The 21,869-nt window shown below is 33.8% G+C and overlaps 1 protein-coding gene across 1 annotated transcript in view; it reads left to right on the top strand.

Annotated features, from left to right (window-relative positions):
- LOC142328294 (uncharacterized) overlaps nucleotides 1–21,869 on the top strand; it is a 66,102-nt gene that overhangs the window by 397 nt on the left and 43,836 nt on the right. The window contains exons 2-5 of the mRNA XM_075372000.1: nucleotides 11,154–11,357; nucleotides 17,128–17,234; nucleotides 19,462–19,549; nucleotides 21,298–21,483. Of these exons, the coding sequence (XP_075228115.1) occupies nucleotides 11,154–11,357; nucleotides 17,128–17,234; nucleotides 19,462–19,549; nucleotides 21,298–21,483 (585 nt within the window). The remainder of the gene's footprint in view (nucleotides 1–11,153; nucleotides 11,358–17,127; nucleotides 17,235–19,461; nucleotides 19,550–21,297; nucleotides 21,484–21,869) is intronic.

Below are 21,869 nucleotides of genomic sequence, written 5' to 3'. Positions count from 1 at the left end.
TTTTCTTTATGTAATAGTTTCCATCTACCAACAATCTTTAATAGTATGTTCTAGCGCTTTCAGATTAGTAATCCATCCTCATGAATATTGATGTGTTATAATTATTTATTCACAGATCATTAATTATACTAACTTGAATTTTAAAAAGAATAATTAATTATAAATATATTAATTGAACTTCAAAAAGTAAAATAATGTAAACGTTATCCGTCATATCAGTATGTAGGTCTCAATTGTTATCTATGAGTCACATAGTAGTTGAGACATTTATACTGACATGACAAATAACGTTTTCATTATTATCCCCTTTGACGATCAATTGTAATATTTATTTATTTTTTTTTAAATTCAACATCAGCGATTGAATCTAAGGCACGGTGAGCGCCCTGCAGGTCCATCGAGCTACATTCAGACAGGTACGAGTCGACAAGCTGCCGAAATTCGACCGAAATACGCAAGTTCTTCTTTGTGGAGATTTTGGACCGCGCGGCCTGCATCTCCTCAATCCGCCCTAAACTGTTTTACCCGGAGTTCACCTTTACAGGCTTCTCCCCGGAGACCGCCCGCTTAGGGCAGACCACCGTACTGTTGTCATCAGCCACCCTCAATTTCGCAAGAGGACAACCTTCCGAATTGGTTCGCTCCTCGCTACCGTGCTTTCCTCGTGCAGTTCCAACTACAGCCTTCCCTGCACATTTCGAAACAGAGGCTATCGCAGGTTTTTCGTACAATGTCACCTGAACACGAGTAGCAGGAGTACCTCCCCCGCGCAGACCACGGAATGGTTAGCCGTAACCCGCGGACTTGTCAGCGACCTACCGATCGACCTTTGCGTTGCGAACTGGTCCACCAAGTCCTTGGCGACACCCAGAAAGTAGCCCGGGCTATCCCCTTTTTATTGCTACTCCATGCCGCTAAAAGAAACAAAATTCAACAGCTTTAACGCCAGGCCCTACGTTTACAGCTTGTAAGAAACTACCACCTAACACAAAACCAGGTGAGTGTCCGCAAAAATAGTCCGAGCAGGTCTGCATGTTCTTACAAAACCCCGCTCGAACAGTCAAAAACTAAAACGCTCCTAATATATGACCATCGGCGAGGTCGGAGCGAAATCGCTTCCCGAACCTGCTAAAGGGTCTGAAAAATTCCTGCGTCTCAGGAACTACGAATGGGGACAATGATATACAAAGGAAAGTACTTATTTAGCCGACGTTGGCACTACTGCAACACATTACGCCGCCGTTTTGTGTAAAACCTCCGCAGCAACGTAGGTTGACTAACCGCCACCGATCGTAGTACAACCCTGACGTCGAGAACGTAAAATACTGCTCATGCTGAAAAACCATCCGGTAATGCAATGCAAGTTGGGAGTATGGAGCCAGAGGCCGAGAATGAAGTATTTGGTTTAACTGGCATTTCTCCCGGTACCACCCCATTCAGTCTCCCCAAAGCATATGAACAAATTTCTGTGTCACAAACGGCTACTGAGTCTCAAACAGTTTAGCTACCAACAATATAATAGCTCCTAATGAGCTTATCTAACAGCGAGAGCGGACTAATCACGGTGCCATACACCACCGGCTTACGTGTCCCAAATGCTAACTTGTCACAAAAACCGGGAAGAAACAATGCACACGGTCCTACAATGCGGTTCTCGCCACTAAATCGATTGAGAGAGCCTTTCCCAAGACGGTAGTAGCCTGAAAGGAGGTTGTTTTAAAAAACACCAGTGCATACTATCAGGGCTCTGCGCTGGACACTGTTTCAATTTTGAAGTAGTGTTCTATTCATATCAAATCTTTGCGTCCATATGGGCGCAAGCGGCCGCGTAAGCAATCATGCTCTCCAAGACACCTCGGGATACCATGTACATTTTACGGCCCGACAAACCATAGTCTGTTCAAGCAATCTTTCTAAGTTTGTGTATCTGAGACGGCGTCCGCCGATTCTTGCTTAATGTGGTTAGTAAACTGCTACTTCCCATCAACCTAAACGCCTAGGTATCTATGAAAGCTCACTTGGCTGATTACACAGCCTTTGTATTTAATATAGGGGTTACGACTGCATGATAATTTGTTTCCACCTTTGAGAAGCATATACTTCATCGTGGGCACAGAAATCTTGAAATTTTGCATGTCCATCCAGTCCTCCGCGGTCAAAAAACCGCCTACGCTCTTCTTTCTAGCTGGGTTTACTAGGGGTTGCGCTGCAACTCACCCATAGTGTCTTGCTAAAACTTGAGTTTGGCTTCCTTGATGACATGAACATACTCGTTACGGGCGTGCCGGTAGATCCGCAGACGCTCAGCGTGCATGTCGTCGACGATGAACCCCATTAGGAGTCGACGCTGGTATATATTCCTAGCTGACCTAACCCCTTGCGCGAAGCACGCTAAGGTCAGAGGACCACCACTTATTCCCCGGCCTCCGCCTACGTCTAACAGACGACACCCCGGAAGCAGTGGTCATGACGGCTGCAGGCACGCTCATATCAGCACACTGTCTTCCTGTTACGGGTCCTTTTATTACTCCTGCAAGGCAGCTACGCTGTCAGGCCTCAACCTGTACTGATCCCGGCTACTTAGGTCATTGCGACCTAATCTGGAGCTCTTATACCGCCTCCGTAAACGATCTCATAGGTTATAAGCCTAGGATAACTCACACTGGCCTCGGACCAGACAGTCAAACCTCCTGTACTTCGAAGCAATCGCCCGGCAACAAAGTGACGTCTATGTAACTTTCTCCCAGTTCAAAAGAGAAAGTTGTCGGCTATTCCGCGTCATTGATCGCGTAGAGGTTCCACGGGCTTCCACGAACTGTTCCAGACCAGCGCGTTTGGGGTCAGTGAGTGGTGAACCTCACGCAGTAGACTTGGTGTTTGCGTCCTGAGCAACCAGCACTCTGGTGCCCGGAAGACCGTCTAGAATCCTGCCCAACTTCGCAAGCAAGTCGTCGATACTCCATTCCATTTTGAAGTATCACGACAGCAGACGACATTTAGCGTACCCCTCGTGATTCCCACGACGTGAAATACTTATCGGACCAATGGGGCATCCAGAACGGCCAACGGTTCTGCGACAAACACAAACGCGGAGAGCGGCCGTCCCCCACAAATATGCATCCCAGAGAAGCCGACCGCCGTATCCGCAACCGCGTAGGGCTTGAACCAAGAGGACCTCCAGGTCAAACTACTCCTCAAGGAGCCTCATGGCTTCGCTAGTGGCCGCCCGGGAATGGTCGTCAAAGGCTTCCCATAATTCAGACAACCCCAGAATTATGGGAAGCATATAATGGTGCTTCCACCATTATGGTGCCCACACTGCTGACAGTGTGGGCACTGTCAGAAGCACAGTGCCCAAAGATCTCCGACTGCGCTCTGCAGCGGAGAGAGTTGTGCCCAAAGCCCTGACATTTGTAGAATGGGGCAACCTCTATATGGTCAACCAGCCTATATGCTTTCCACGCATTTCGGGAGACCTGGATCTTTTTCCTCCTTGGGTCCATAACCTTTTACAGGGTTAGCTCCGTCGCTACCAACAAAGGCCCCAGACCAGGATCAGTGGGACCACCTTAAAAATGGCCCGCCTAATTTTGTTTGCCTGCGTCTGGGCTGGCGGCGATGGAACTACTCGCTTAGGGGCAGGCGTGGCTGCTACTGCGGCGAAGGAGAAAGGTTTTTTTACATTTTCCTTAACCCATTTAATCGATTTATAAAGTTCACCAACAGCTTCACCAGTCAGAGGTTTGAAGCCTCTAACTCCCTCCACAACCTGGTCGACATTGCCGGACAGCCGTGTCACAACTGAGTCCAAGGCAAGGTTGGCGCCCTGGAGGCCATCACATTTAAGTGCGAGATCAGAAATTAGCATAGCACATTCCCTCAAGTAGGAGTCGATTAACTGTCGAAGCTCCAGAACAACTCTTGACTAATTTTAGAGGAGATTTTGGACCACTCGGCTCACATTTCCACGATCAGTCCCAAGCTGTCAGACCGACAGTTAACCTGACTCATAAAAGGCTTCCCTCCAGCGACCTCCTCCCGCTCAGGACTGATCACCGCGCTTAGCTTTCCGCCTTATTAGACTTCAAGGGAATTCAGTCTGAATGAAGCTTTCACCTAACACAAGGCAAGGTGAGCGTTTAACTAATTGTTCCTCAAGATGAACCGGCTGTTCCGCAGTCCACTCGAGATGTCCAAAGCTAAAATCTCCTAATGACCACCGGCGAGGTCGGAGCGAAATCGCTTCCCGAACCTGCCAGAGGATCTAAACGTTTTCTGGCCTCACCAACTACGAAATGGGGACACCGATACAAAATAAGGAAACGTCCTTGTTTAGCCGGCGGTGGCACTACGGCAACACACTATGCCGCTGCTTTGTTTTTACTTCACAGCAACGCAGGTTGACTAACCGCCACCGATTGTTGTACAGCCCTGACGACGTGAACGTAGAACACTGTCCTTGCAGAAATCGCTATCGATAATGCAAATTGCAAGTTTACAGTACAGGGCCAGAGGCCGAGAATCGATGAAGGATGTTTTAATTGATTGAAATAACCAATCTTGTGATATGTATACTTATTTGAAAAGGTTCTTCACGATTTTCACACTTGCATAGACCGCAATATTAATGAAACCATTATAATTTTTGCATGAAATATGCATTATAACCTACAATCTAGCTGTTCACTATAGTCTTAACAAACTGAAATTGATATATTACTTTTGCTCATTCAACGTTATAATGGACAAGTAACTTTGTTTTTCACTTTTTCATTGTCGAAAGAATTAGAAGATCTATCATACATTTACTATAATTCATACAGAGTAAACTAGGATTACTTTTACCTCATGGCCTATGAACATTTCTTTTGCAACTTCATGTAAAGCCGGAGATTTCTCTGGGTTTGGAATTTCTGTTGACCCAATTGGATATATAAATATATCAGACTGCTTTAATTTCATTATTGAAAAACTTCATTATTCTCAAAAGTCTGGATTTTATCCATGAGATGCTTGTACTTTTTGATGATGAAATTGATTCTATCTAATATAACTAAATCTGTTAGTCTCAATTTTTACGAAGGCGTGAAGAGTGAACTGCTTAGTAATATTTTCTGCACTCAAAAACTGACTGAACTCATTATGAATTGAAAAACGGTACTGATACTATTGCATTTGGATGGCTCTTAAACTCCAATCTCCAGTCTGTTTGTATAAATTTAAAGTTAATCAACAAGTCAAGGTAAAGAGGTGATTTGCAATCTACATTTTATAGTGTATTGGCGACTTCCTTAAACTATGAAGCATTATATTTCCTTTAATCATTTTGTGATCATAAATAAAGACCATTAATACGTTAGTAGGAATTACATTAATCATAAAAGCCGTTTGAATGCACTTGCTTAACTTCATAAATCATTTTACATGCGTGTGCAAACGGATTATTTTTCATACATATAATTTTTTTTTAAATGTTGTCGACACCACTATTTCCTTGTTGGCATATTAAATTACATACACTGATTTCTTTAAAATGAAAAGTACATATACGTTTATTTCATTAATAACTTCTTATGTTATTTCTTTTTTTCTTTTTATTATTATTATTGAATAATTATTCATCGTATTTTTTTTTTTTACAATTATTAATAAATCAATATAATTAATTAAAAAAAAGTTGAAAATAGGAAATGAGTCTGATTGGAACGGATGTACCTTCCCTTAATATCCAAATATTTCGTTTAATTATAATTTTATTTAGCTATAACTTTGGTACCAATGAAAATAAATACCACTTATGATATATTGTTGAAAACCTCACTATGAGGGCCTCTCATAGAAAACCTCTCTTTTTCAGTTATGAAAAAGGCAAAAATTAAATTTTTGGGGGATTTTTACCTTTTTTAGACACTTTTGTTTCAGTCGACTACAATCAGAAAGGGAGGTGCACAACTGGATGTTAGAATCATCCAAAATCTAAATTTCAGCATAGTCCGGCTAATCGTTTTTGAATTATGCGAGATATATCCATATATACTCGTACACGCGTTCGTACAGACGTCTCGCCGAAACTAGTCAAAATTGATTCAGGGACGGTCAAAATGGTAATTTCCGTTGAAATCTGAAAACCGAAATATTTCGCGATTATAATACTTCCTTGTCCGAAGTTCAATAATAAAAATATTAAAAAAAAAAAATAATAATAATAAAAATTTTATCTAAATGTAATCTATATTTTGTATTAAAAATTAGATTCCACGAAGTTCACTTGGTTATTTTTTATAAATAAAATTCAATGATTTTTATAAAAAGTATCTTAGGATTGATGGTTTTCATGGGTAGTAATTATTTTGAGCTTTAAACCTCTAATACTTTAATGGAAAATTCAGCGCTAAGGAATAAATAAATATTATATATTCATGGTGCGCACATTTCGTAATTCTATATTTATGTCTATTAATTTTTGTGATGCTATAGTGAAATGGTAACATTAGCTAAAATTGAAAGCAAACGATTTCTATTTTTTTTTAATTTTATTTTGTGGTTCTACAAGTAAGAAAAAAACTTAAAAGAGGAAGCAAAACTTTTCATAAAAGAAGTCATGCATCTATGACATGACAATAAGATTAAGAATATTGAAACAACTTATTGTATTTACCACTATGCTGGACAATGTTTTTCAGTTATTGATTTTTAAAGATTAATTCTTTTAACAATTGACTTATCATATTACATGCATTTATTATATTAAATATTCATTCATACAATAGTTTATACTTTTAATATAACCAAAAATAGCTCAATAAAAAAGAAAATAAGTTTATCTCTTTGTGGTGTTGATTAACACGGTGAATTACTATAAAAACTTTTGTTATCAAAATTAAAATTACTAAACTTCTGAGAATTAAGAAGTAGTTGCATTAAACAGAATGTAATATCGTCATCGCAATTGTTCATTACGTAACAAAAAAATAATGAAAAGAATTTAAACCTTTATAATATTTTTTTTGCAGTTGTTTATCAATATATTTTGATAAACAACAAGGAATTTTTTTCAATAAAAAGTTCCTTAAGTTTTAGTCCTGTATGAATAATATTTTGAAGTTCTATGTATAAGTTGTTTTTTTTTATTTTCTATACTCAGAGCTATATTAATCTTATTAAATTTATAAAGAAAGAGAATCAGTTTTCAGTATCTGCTACAAACAATTGTATTTTAGAATTTTTTTAAAAGATAAACGTATTTTAATATTTCATTTGTGTTATAAAGTATTTTTGGGCAGGTAGGTAATAATCAGATTGTTATTATATGAATATAGTTGACATAAATATTTTATCATTATAACAGCTAAGGATGCCTTTGTTTTAGAAGTCTTCATTTTGTTAAATAACATATAATCTTGTTTATATAACCTCCTCTATGAATCATGAGACCTTGCCGTTGGTGACGGGGCTTGAGTGCTCAGGGATACAGAGTAGATGGACTGAAGGTGCAACCATATCGGAGAGGTATCTGTTGAGGGCCAGACTAAGGAATGATTCCTGAAAGAGGGCAGCAGCTCTTTCAGTAGTTGTTAGGGGCGTGAGTCACAATGACTTAAACGGCCATATCAACATCACTCAGTCCTCTGAGTACTGCGCAGCTGAAAGCAATGGAAAACTACATCTGTTTTTTTTTCCAAGAAAATGTGGCTCTCTGCATTTTCATGTAACAATGATGGAGGAGCCTTCCTTGGTAAAATATTCCGGAGGTAAACTAGTCCCCCGTTTGGATCTCCGGGTGGGGACTACTAAGGAAAGGGTCCCAAGAAAATTAAAAAATAACATTCTACGAGTCGGAGCGTGGAATGTTAGAAGCTTAAAAAGGTTGGTAGGCTAGAAAATTTAAAAAGGGAAATGGATAGGATAAATATGGATGTAGTAGGAATTAGTGAGGTTCGGTGGGAAGAGGAAGGCGACTTTTGGTCAGGTGATTTTAGAGTAATTAACTCAGCTTCAAATAATGGGCAGGCAGGGATAGGTTTTATTATGAACAAGAAGATAGGGAAGAGAGTAGAGTATTTCAAAACACATAGCGATAGAATCATTGTAATAAGGATAAAATCAAAACCTAAACTAACAACGACTGTTAACGTCTATATGCCTACAAGCGCCCAAGATGATGATGAGGTAGAGTGTGTATACGAAGAGATTGATGAAGCAATTAAACACGTAAAAGGATATGAAAATTTAATAATAGTTGGATATTAGAATGCAAGCATTGGAAAAGGAAAGGAAGGAAATATAGTAGGTGAATATGGGCTCGGCAAAAGGAATGAAAGAGGGGACCGACTTATAGAATTTTGCACGAAGTATAATTTAGTAATTGCCAACACCCAATTTAAAAATCATAATAGAAGAATATACACTTGGCGATAAGAATAAAAAGCCAGGCGATACTGCAAGGTATCAGATAGATTATATCATGGTTAAGCAAAGATTTAGAAATCAACTCGTTGACTGCAAAACTTACCCTGGAGCAGACATTGGTAGCGACCATAATTTGGTGATAATGAAATGTAGATTGGGGTTTAAAAACCTGAAGAAAAGGTGTCAGATGAATCGGTGGAATTTAGAAAAGCTTGAGGAAGAGGTGGTAAAGTATATTTTTAAGGAGGACATCGCAAGAGGTCTGAGTAAAAAAGATCAGGTAGAAAATGTAGAAGAAGAATGGGAGAATGTAAAGAAGGAAATTCTTAAATCAGCAGAAGCAAACTTAGGCGGAATAAAGAGAACTGGTAGAAAACCTTAGGTTTCAGACGATATATTCCAGCTGATGGATGAACGTAGAATATATAAGAATGCTAGTGATGAAGAAAGTAAAAGGAACTATCGGCAATTAAGAAATGCTATAAACGGGAAGTGCAAACTGGCGAAAGAAGAGTGGATTAAAGAAAAGTGTTCAGAAGTGGAAAGAGTAATGAACATTGGTAAAATAGACGGAGCATACAGGAAAGTTAAGGAAAATTTTGGGGTACATAAATTAAAATCTAATAATGTGTTAAACAAAGATGGTACACCAATATATAATATGAAAGGTAAAGTCGAAAGCTGGGTGAAATATATTGAAGAGTTATACGGAGGAAATGAATTAGAAAATGGTATTATAGAGGAAGAAGAGGAAGTTGAGGAGGATAAAATGGGAGAAACAATACTGAGATCTGAATTTAAGAGAGCATTAATAGATTTAAATGGCAGAAAGGCTCCTGGAATAGACGGAATACCTGTAGAATTACTGCGCAGTGCAGGTGAGGAAGCGATTGATAGATTATACAAACTGGTGTGTAATATTTATGAAAAAGGGGAATTTCCGTAAGACTTCAAAAAAAGTGTTATAGTAATGATACCAAAGAAAGCAGGGGAAGATAAAAGTGAAGAATACAGAACAATTACTTTAACTAATCATACATCAAAAATCTTAACTAGAATTCTATACAGAAGAATTGAGAGGAGAGTGGAGGAAGTGTTAGGAGAAGACCAATTTGGTTGCAGGAAAAGTATAGGGACAAGGGAAGCAATTTTAGGCCTCAGATTAATAGTAGAAGGAAGATTAAAGAAAAACAAACCAACATACTTGGCGTTTATAGACCTAGAAAAGGCTTTCGATAACGTAGACTGGAATAAAATGTTCAGCATTTTAAAAAAATTAGGGTTCAAATACAGAGATAGAAGAACAATTGCTAACATGTACAGGAACCAAACAGCAACAGTAACAATTGAAGAACATAAGAAAGAAGCCCTAATAAGAAAGGGAGTCCGACAAGGATGTTCCCTCTCTCCGTTACTTTTTAATCTTTACATGGAACTAGCAGTTAATGATGTTAAAGAACAATTTAGATTCGGAGTAACAGTACAAGGTGAAAAGATAAAGATACTACGATTTGCTGATGATATAGTAATTCTAGCCGAGAGCAAAAAGGATTTAGAAGAAACAATGAACGGCATAGATGAAGTCCTACGCAAGAACTATCGCATGAAAATAAACAAGAACAAAACAAAAGTAATGAAATGTAGTAAAAATAACAAAGATGGACCACTGAATGTGAAAATAGGAGGAGAAAAGATTATGGTGGTAGAAGAATTTTGTTATTTGGGAAGTAGAATTACTAAAGTTGGACGAATCAGGAGCGATATAAAATGCCGAATAGCACAAGCTAAACGAGCCTTCAGTAAGAAATATAATTTGTTTACATCAAAAATTAATTTAAATGTCAGGAAAAGATTTTTGATAGTGTATGTATGGAGTGTCGCTTTATATGGAAGTGAAACTTGGACAATCGGAGTATCTGAGAAGAAAAGATTAGAAGCTTTTGAAATGTGGTGCTATACGAGATTGTTAAAAATCAGATGGGTGGATAAAGTGACAAATGAAGAGGTATTGCGGCAAATAGATGAAGAAAGAAGCATTTGGAAAAATATAGTTAAAAGAAGAGACAGACTTATAGGCCACATACTAAGGCATCCTGGAATAGTCGCTTTAATATTGGAAGGACAGGTAGAAGGAAAAAATTGAGTAGGCAGGCCACGATTGGAATATGTAAATCAAATTGTTAGGCATGTAGGATGTAGAGGGTATACTGAAATGAAACGACTAGCAGTAGATAGGGAATCTTGGAGAGCTGCATCAAACCAGTCAATGACTGGACAAAAAAATAAATAAAAAATCTTGTTTAAAATTTATTTATAAAATTTTCTCCTTCGAATTGGAAATAATCTGATCTAGGAATTTTTACAGAATGTTACACTTGCAAACCACAAAGTAATTACGTAATAATCGATAACATATTTAATGAAATATTTCCTATCCTTCTTACATGTTTTCACTTTTTTATTTAATTTCAAAATTTCAACTTAGTTTTACCCTGTTGTTAGTTTCTCCAATCATTAAATCTATGCAGGGTGCTGATAATGAGAATATACGTATACCTTATAATTGGTAATTTATGTATAATATACAATAAATTTGAATCTGTAAACAAATTATTAATTTAAACTATAAATAAACACACTATGAACAAAGTTTTTAACTTTAAACAAATTTATTATTCTTAATATTATTTTTTGTTGTAAAATTGATTGACAACTGATTATTTGATTTTTTAATTTTTTTATAGTGGCGTGGATGCCAAATGTAAGAGAAGATTTAGACTTTACATGCTATAAAATATTCTTGGCTATTACGGCACTTCTAGCTACGTCATTAGCGTGGCAATACTGGAAAATAATTAGAATAGATAGAACAATTAAAAAGATCTCCGGTCCTCCGATATGGCCTATCACTGGAAATGCTCATTCGTTTTTTGGTCTGGATGGGCATGGTAAGTAAGAAATTATTAACCTATCTTAAAGATTTTATTTAATAAGTTTAATTAAACAATATTTATTCACAGATTTATGTTTCCTGATGTTAAAAAATCAATGTTTATACGATGAAAATAAAAACGCGTAATTTAAACTAAAAATAATATTTTTTAGCAATTATTACATGGACCTACCAAGATTTTTTACGTACACTGTTTAACATTAACATGAATGGAAAATGGTAAACGATGTTTTTCCATTACGCTTGATGAAAACCTCGGTACGAAACGTTACCTTAGCTTCCTAAGAGCTAAGTAGAAATTGCAATAAAATTTATTAAATTAGTTTTTTATAGTTTTATACAAGTAATACCGTTTATATAAATAATACGATATTCAAATATTACGATGGTATCATTCCTTCCGGTAATAATGCAACATATAATTCGATGATCCAAAGTTAAATATTTACCCACATTGCTTCATTCTTTGGAACAACAAAATGAATATCTGAAAGACAACTTACATCTTTAAAGTTACTTTGTTGTTAAAAGAGAATAATGTTACTTCAATATTTATAGTTTTTCTGTTATATATACAACAAATATACCTAAATAAATAATGTGTCACTTTTATAAACAATAATACAAAATTTTTCAACCCTACACCCTAAACACAACGTATATTTTCAAATTTCGCGACTGTTCAACTGGACAACTAAACATTAATCCATAAGAATTTATTTAATAACTGTTAAATAAACTCATAATATTTTTCATTATTACCTATCATATTCCAGATTACTACAAATGTCACCGTGTATAATTTGATTATTTTTTCATATAAAATTTGGTAGTATTAAGTTAAAAAAATATATATATATTTGTATAAAGTGTGTACCCATGAAAATTCTCCAGGGAATTTCATATTCTTTTCGATTTATGAAAATAACGTAAAAAAGTGCCACAAACTATGAACAAAAATGCTTTGTTTGGGAGTTATGCTTAGACAAATATTTCACTTGGATTTCAGCTACTCTGGTGAAATGAGGTCGTACGGAAATTTGTAGGAGATCAATTAAAAAGGAAAATTTGTAATTTCGTATGGTTTGTTTATCTAAACAATTGAATAAATAAGGTTGCAGAACCGGATCTGTAGTAGTTTCTGAGAAACCTGTGTTAAATCCAATAAATTCAGAGAAAAATCAGGATCAATAATGTTTTTGACGTACAATAATATTTTAAATGGATAATGGACAAAAGTTGTAGGGAAATTAATTTTGATCAAAAGAATCTAATAATGACAGTAGAATGAAACAAGAAAAATTACAAAACTGCGAATTTTATTTAAAAACAGTACACTATACCAAAAGGTATTATACGCAACAGTTTATAATAACAGTTTACAAAAATGAGCCCGCCATTTTCAACATATTTGGTGGCACGCTTCTGTACTACTGTTACTGCTGGTTTGAATTCTTTAGGGATGTCCTTATGTTGCTCAGCTGCATCCATATTACGGACATTTATTTCCTCATGGGAATGTATTTCTTTTTTTTTGGGTGTACAATATTTTCCATCTATCCCCAGAAGCATAAATTTAAAGTGGTTGATCATGCGATCTTTGTGATCAAGAATGTAGACCTCCACAACCGAAAAATTTGTCAGGGAAACGATAGTTTAAAAGACTAGAAACGGCACAAAAATGTGTGGAGGCCCACTTCGTGCTGGAAATATACTTTACGTCTAAACGCAAGTTGAACACCTTTAAGCATCTGCGGCATTTCTTCTTGAAGAAATTGCAAGTAGGTCTAGGCATTTAAGTAACTCCGATCAACTTAGAATGACGTCGTGTACTGCTGCCTGGACTGCGCTGAACTGCATAGATAATAATTTCATCAATAACGACGTCATGTTGGGCACGACGTGACAGACGTAGACAGATCGTTCGTAGCTGTTACAAATACTGGGTAGTGAACCTGTTTCCCGATGATTGTGAAAAGTCAAGCTAATTGTTATGGGATCTAATATCCTTTTATTCAGATAACGTATTCCATAATCTATGCAGCAACTGTAGCATTACCATTAAATAAAACAAAATTGAATACCATATCAGCGTATTTTTCTTCTTTTTTTTACCTCCGGGATCACCGTTAGGTATTACTTTAGAGTATGAGACGAATTATAATTTTTGTAGCGTGTGAAATTCCATGCCTGACCGGGTTTTGATCCCGTGGACCTCCGGATGAAAGGCTGAGACGCTACCACTCGCACGATGGAGGCCATCATATTAGCGTATTGCTCTGTTGTAATTAAGCACGGCGTTACTTCAATGGTAAACCGATCACGTTCAAACTAAAATTCACAGAAAACTTTCCCTAACGACAGCACAGTATACAGTACCAGATGAACGTAATGTACATTACAGAATGATTTAAACGCTTACACAAATTTGCTTATTCTTGATGAGTTGTTATTTTATTGACAACTTTGAAATAATAATTTATTAAAATAATTTAATGTATTCCTGTCATTAAAAAAAAATAATAATAATAATAATATGTAAGTAACTTTCATTTAATTTTGTTTTACTATTTTTGGGTAACATTCTGTTATTTTTAATTTTTTGAAAGGAATTTTTAATAGTAAATTTTATTTTTATAAATATTTCACAAAACTAAAATAAAAATTAGTTTTTGTTTCATTAAATAAGTACTTTTCTGACAAACGTAGTGTAGTAGTGTATCTAAACAAAATTCAAATTTGTGTAATTTTTTGTGTTCTTCAACTTATCGTAACTAATTATGTTCAGAAATAAATTCTCTACAAGATTTGTTTAAATTTTTTATATATCAAACATAAGAAACAGGGTTTTTTATCTAAATTTACTGGGTTTCACCGAAGATTTCTCAAAAACTATTGCAGATAATTTTAGGTCTGAGACCTATTTTGTTTGTTTTTTTTAATTCAACAGAAATAAGGAATCCCTAATTTTGTCTCTAATGTAACGTCTTAAAAATTTCAATACGACCTCATTTCACCGTGTTGCTGAAGAACGAGGAAAATTTCAGTAGATGTAACTCGCAAACGGAGCATTTTAGGACGTGTTTATTTGAATTTTTTTCATTATATTCACGAATAGAACAGGCTATTAAAACGTCCCAAGAAAACTTCGTAAGACACTGTGTATATATATACATATATGTATAAATTGCACTCCTACCATGTTTTTAAATAATTTTTTGCACATTACAAAAATATGGAAAAACTTAATTTTAACTACACAAACAACGCAAGTTTTTTTCTTCCTATCCTGTAAGTTTTATTTTATGTTTATTTCTTTAAAAATACAAAATTATTTTAATGCTAAAGTTAACCATTACTAGTTTTAGTTAGTAAAGATATAATCAAGTTTAATTCCCTTAAAAATCTATATTTTACACACATTAAGTAAGTACCGGTAAAGTGTTTGTATAAAACTATAAGGCAGTGATTATAAATGTTCATACAAATCTGGGTGCTTGTAGTTGCAATTTAATTATAAATATAATTAAAAAAGAGAAAAATAATCATTATAAATGAATTTCTGCTTCATACTTTTTAATAGATTGGGGTTTAAAAACCTGAAGAAAAGTTGTCAGATAAATCGGTGCAATTTAGAGAAGCTTGAGGAAGAGGAGGTAAAGAGGATTTTTGAGGAGGACATCGCAAGAGGTCTGAGTAAAAAAGATAAGGTAGAAAATGTAGAAGAAGAATGGGAGAATGTTAAAAAGGAAATTCTTAAATCAGCACAAGCAAACTTAGGTGGAATAAATAGAACTGGTAGAAACCCTTGGGTTTCAGACGATATATTGCAGCTGATGGATGAACGTAGAAAGAAAAAGAATGCTAATGATGAAGAAAGTAAAAGGAACTATCGGCAATTAAGAAATGCTATAAACAGGAAGTGCAAACTGGCGAAAGAAGAGTGGATTAAAGAAAAGTGTTCAGAAGTGGAAAGAGAAATGAACATTGGTAAAATAGACGGAGCATACAGGAAAGTTAAGGAAAATTTTGGGGTACATAAATTAAAATCTAATAATGTGTTAAACAAAGATGGTACACCAATATATAATACGAAAGGTAAAGTCGATAGATGGGTGGAATATATTGAAGAGTTATACGGAGGAAATGAATTAGAAAATGGTGTTATAGAGGAAGAAGAGGAAGTTGAGGAGGATGAAATGGGAGAAAAAATACTGAGATCTGAATTTAAGAGAGCATTAATAGATTTAAATGGCAGAAAGGCTCCTGGAATAGACGGAATACTTGTAGAATTACTGCGCAGTGCAGGTGAGGAAGCGATTGATAGATTATACAAACTGGTGTGTAATATTTATGAAAAAGGGGAATTTCCGTCAGACTTCAAAAAAGTGTTATAGTTATGATACCAAAGAAAGCAGGGGAAGATAAATGTGAAGAATATAGAATAATTAGTTTAACTAGTCATGCATCAAAAATCTTAACTACAATTTTATACAGAAGAATTGAGAGGAGATTGGAAGAAGTGTTAGGAGAAGACCAATTTGGTTTCAGGAAAAGTATAGGGACAAGGGAAGCAATTTTAGGCCTCAGATTAATAGTAGAAGGAAGATTAAAGAAAAAGAAACCAACATACTTGGCGTTTATAGACCTAGAAAAGGCTTTCGATAACGTAGACTGGAATAAAATGTTCAGCATTTTAAAAAAATTAGGGTTCAAATACAGAGATAGAAGAACAATTGCTAACATGTACAGGAACCAAACAGCAACAATAACAATTGAAGAACATAAGAAAGAAGCCCTAATAAGAAAGGGAGTCCGACAAGGATGTTCCCTCTCTCCGATACTTTTTAATCTTTACATGGAACTAGCAGTTAATGATGTTAAAGAACAATTTAGATTCGGAGTAACAGTACAAGTTGAAAAGATAAAGATGCTACGATTTGCTGATGATATAGTAATTCTAGCCGAGAGCAAAAAGGATTTAGAAGACAAGAACAAAACAAAAGTAATGAAATGTAGTAAAAATAACAAAGATGGACCACTGAAAGTGAAAATAGGAGGAGAAAAGATTATGGTGGTAGAAGAATTTTGTTATTTGGGAAGTAGAATTACTAAAGATGGACGAATCAGGAGCGATATAAAATGCCGAATAGCACAAGCTAAACGAGCCTTCAGTAAGAAATATAATTTGTAAAAATTAATTTATATGTCAGGAAAAGATTTTTGAAAGTGTATGTTTGGAGTGTCGCTTTATATAGAAGTGAAACTTGGACAATCGGAGTATCTGAGAAGAAAAGATTAGAAGCTTTTGAAATGTGGTGCTATAGGAGAATGTTAAAAATCAGATGGGTGGATAAAGTGACAAATGAAGAGGTATTGCGGCAAATAGATGAAGAAAGAAGCATTTGGAAAAATATAGGTAAAAGAAGAAACAGACTTATAGGCCACATACTAAGGCATCCTGGAATAGTCGCTTTAACATTGGAAGGACAGGTAGAAGGGAAAAATTGTGTAGGCAGGCCACGTTTGGAGTATGTAAATCAAATTGTTGGAGATGTAGGATGTAGAGGGTATACTGAAAGGAAACGACTAGCACTAGATAGGGAATCTTGGAGAGCTGCATGAAACCAGTCAAATGACTGAAGACAAAAAAAAAAACTTTTTAATATAAACAATTTTTTACGATTAGATTCAAACATTTTTTTAATTAAATATGAACACAATCAGAATATATACCTATTTTTTTTAATTTATTTGCTTTTCAGAAGTAATTCAAAAATCAATGCAGATAACTGAAGAATATGGAGGCTCATGTCGTTTGTGGTTTGGACCATACTTGATGGTATTTTTGGCAGAACCAAGATATATAGAGGTATGGATTTAACTGAAATAAATAAAATTTCATATCTTTTTAAGTACTACGTAAGTAGTGATTTATTGGCACTAAAAGTCATTGGTAAAGGACTTGAATTCAATGTACTAAATATGATTGATTATATTTGTTCAGTTATATATTATTTGAACCGTAAAAAAAATAAAAATATAAACTTACAGTAAATTATTTTTTCATCTATATGATTGAAACGAAATCTCCAAAATTGGTCCACCATGTTTAATTTTTAAACGACAGTAATCAGGCACAACTTTAATTATCAAGAAGATTGAGAACCAAAATATATTAATAATTGTAACATTTTTCTTGACCGTCCAAATTAAAGAAGAAAGGAATAAAGTAAAATATTATAAAAGCCACCTGGTTTATAATCTTTTGGAATTTGACCCAGAGAGTAGAGTTGATATCTGAAAGTTGATTTCAGTCTGGCATGAACGTGTGGTATTCTCAGATAAATCTATTTTCTACCTTAACGGTATAATAAGCAGGCATATCTGTAATTACTATAACACCGAATACCCTCACAGTATTGAGCAGAAGAAGCTTAAATTAAACAAAATTCACAACTGCCTCAGCAGCTGTTACTGACAGTCTTGTATTATGCTGCAACATTTCAGACAACACAATGACTGCAAACAGATACCTAGAAACCCTAAATCAAAACTTAATGCCTCATTTTACTGTTCGACAAACGAGATATGCTGTTTTTCAGCAAGATAGAGCTGCACCTCATTTTGCAAATCCAATTAACCTTCTACTAAATACTCACATTCAGTGTCATTGGATTGGTCGGGAAAGTGAATTTTTGACTGGCCACTTAGGATGCCAGATCATACTGTCTGAGATTTTTCTGGAGCGGTTACTTAAAGGAACGTGTGTGCTGCCATATCCTTTACACTAATGAAGAGTTGAAAAGTTGTCCGACTGATACAATCCAGGTTTGATTTCAAGAGATCAACAAAGAAATTTTGACTCCATAAGTAAAACCAATATTCAAAAGCGATTTATAGAGTTAATTATGTGTCGTAGGCAATTTCAATTTCACTCCGATTTTGGTTTCGGAGTGAGAAATAAGGTAACAACATAACAATACATAACATTTAACATAAAGGTTACTTTCATTGACTTTCTTTAGTTTATTTTTACTGTAGGATGAGTTAAGAACTTTCGAGTGAGTTCGAGATTCTTTCACGTTTTGAGTTAAAAATGTTTATCAAAAATTCATTATCAACTCTGTAACGAGGTCACCTAAAAAGTATCAGGGGTTTCTAGAGGAGATCGCGACATATGAACAAAGTATACAAAGTGTTTCCAAGAAAGCTTTCCTAAGGACCACATGAAGAAAAATTAGAAAATCAACATTAATTAATTGTAAGCGCTGAACTTCTAAATACAATATGACATAGGATCTATCTTCTTGCTATTTTTCCCATATATATTGATTATGATTACAAAGAAAACATTTACCTCTAAAATTTAAAAACATAATTTTTTATTGGTTTTTTACAATGGTTTTTTGTTTAATTTAATCTTTTCAGAAAAAAAAAACTTGACATTTTTTTTTTTGGAATTTTTACGCAATAACGCTTTTATGCATGCTAATAAAGGCTCTAATAGTAGATTTACTTTAAGGTTTGCTAAGAAATATGTAGTCGAGTCTCATTACATCATACATTCAAACATATAAATACAACTTCATATGTAAAAAAAGGAAATATTCAAATGTAACAAAATACTTAAAAATTCAATCATAAAAAAATCACAAAATAATAATCAATGGTTTACAACACAAAAGTATTAAAAATTTAATTTATGTAACTATAATTAAAAACGGGATTTTTGTTGAACTTGTAAGGAGTATTAGATATTTTAACTTTAATTACTATTAATTCGTTAAGACAAAACTATAAAAATAATAATATTTATAGAGTGAATAACAAGTCACTCCCGAACATAATAAAACAATTCCTTTAAAAAAATACATATTCCATGCCAATGGTTTTGAAGAATGTAAAAAGACAAATTGTATCTTTATATTTTTCATCTATTTGAATATATTGATGCACTTCAGGATAGCAAGTCCACTATAATTCATGTGATTTTAATCATTACGAATGAAATCTTTCACTAATTTCATGCACAATATCAAACTACATTACAAGTGAAAGAGATACTTAAAATTAATTTTTTTTATTTTTTTTTTCAGGCAGCATTGAAAAGTGAATATGCATCAAACAAAGATCCCACTTACAGATTTTTTAAACCACTTGGAGAGGGAATTTTTATTGCATCAGGTAAATTTTTTTTTTTATAATGACACAGCAACATTACAATCTGTTCAGCAACATAATTGAACAATAAGTAAATAAGATATATCTGAATTAACATTAATTTGCCACAGTCGCAGCGGCTTGTGACTTAATAATGAAATTGAAGAGCATTCCGTATGCTAGACTATAGTCACCTAATTAAAACGATAAGGCAAACCAAGACTATTGTTTCTCAGCAATCTTTAAAAATAATTGATCGTGTTAACTAATAAATTGACCTCCAAATAATTCGGCTGCCGATACAAACGATTTTGATACCGTAGGCTGACCGGAGAGATTGCCTGCCGAACGATTCGCAACATAAGATCATTATATATAAGGTTATTATATATAAGATGTACGAGGGTATGGTATAACAAAACACTGCAGAAGTACAGTCAGATTTTTGTATTACATTTAAGCACGATCCAAATTGGACGGAGCTAATAGTAATTTTTTTTTGTGACTACAGGTGTTAGGAACCATACTGACTTTATTTAATTCAAAGAACTTCAAAGAAAAGGTTGCAAAATTTCTATTACAGGCTTTTTTTTATTTGTGCGTGTTGTCGACATCATTTAGCCACAAAATATTATCCTTCGAAAGTTCGTTATACTGTATATGGAAGTAAACAATGCACCAGAAAAAAATAAATTCCATGATTGGTTTACCTAAAAGAAAAAAAGATCTATATTGTAAGGTTAATTTTTACGACTTCAATTCTATTTTTGTATTGTTCATGCAAAGGGCAGTTTTCATCTAGCCTACAGAATTATCCAAAAAATGAATTTACAATTTTAATTCATTCACCTGATTTTTATCATGAGTTATTATGGATGATACGAAATCAAATAAAAGTAGAGTTAGTAAAATAAAAATTGTACTAACTTTAAAACTCCGGTATTTTCATTCATGTTTATAACAGATTTTGTGGAAAAAAGAATTTATTATAGTGAAGTGTTCTTATACTGTATATACGAAATGCTGTCGCATCTAGCCCACAGAATTATCTAAAAAAAGAAGTTACATTTTTATTTTTATCACCTGATTTTTATCAGTGCATTTTACATACCATACGATTGGACTTAAATTACTGTTAGTAGTAAAATAATTGTACAATTAGCTTCAAAAGACCTGCATTTTTATTAACGTTCAAACACTTATGATGTAGAAGAAAAATTTGGTAATGAGTTTAATTTTTCATTTTCAAAAACATACAACAGAGCAATTTTTGTATTAAGGTGATTCATTCAGTAGTTCAAAAATTTTTCCCAAATCATGTTTTAGTAATTTCCTGCTTAATGAAAAATTGTATTATTTAAATGATAAATGAGATTTACAATTTATTGTTCATTATGTTATAAATCTAATATGAAATTTTATTTGTATTAAAATAATTTTATTAGTATTTTGGATACGGCAATGTATATTTTTTTTATATAAACATAAAACTTTTTTTAAAAAAACATATGAATGTTTAAAGAAAGATGATGAGATGAAGAATTTTACTATTATTGTAATTTAAATTATTTTAATAAACAAATATTTTTATCTCATTGTATTTCTAATGTAATTATTATTATAATTGCTATTTATTTTTAATAATACTGATTTTTTTTCTATCCCTGTCAATCTGTTATGATAGTACCGCTGTACCAACATATACCTTTACTATTTTATTAACATACAAAAATATTTGTTTTTATTTATATATTTATTAATCTTTTTTGTAGGAGAAAATTGGAAAGAGTTACGTAAAATGGTTAATCCCACATTCAATCAAAAAATACTAGAAAGTTTTACAAAATGTTTCAATGAAGAAAGTAAAATTCTTGTAAACGTATTGGAAAAGAAAGTTGATGCACCTACATTTGATATACACAATTACGTCACAAGAACCGCCCTGGATATACTTTGTGGTAATTGTAAAATAAAAATTATCAAATTACATTTTTGTAACTCATATAACTAGTTTGAAACAATTTTTCGCTAAAAAACTTTATCACCTGTAACATAAAAACTTTCGGTCACTCTGTTTCAGATTATGCCTTTTTTTCTTTGTATTTCGTTCTCCATCATTTTTAATTTAAATAGATTTTTGTTCGTCAGAATATTCTTTGAACATTAATTTATTCAGTAAACTTTTAGCTTCCAAATTATTTTAAAAATTACTTGGTTATTATTAAGATTCATTTTACAAATACTTTCGAATCGTTTTATAAAATTCTAATAAAGAGAATTTTTTAAGAAATAATTTGTAGAAAAAATGAACCATATGTATGAATATAATTTAATTTAAACAATA

This window comes from Lycorma delicatula, chromosome 7 (genome assembly GCF_047948215.1).
Source record: "Lycorma delicatula isolate Av1 chromosome 7, ASM4794821v1, whole genome shotgun sequence".
In the NCBI taxonomy this organism is placed as follows: domain Eukaryota; kingdom Metazoa; phylum Arthropoda; class Insecta; order Hemiptera; family Fulgoridae; genus Lycorma; species Lycorma delicatula.
This window is presented reverse-complemented; position numbering and strand designations above follow the sequence as displayed.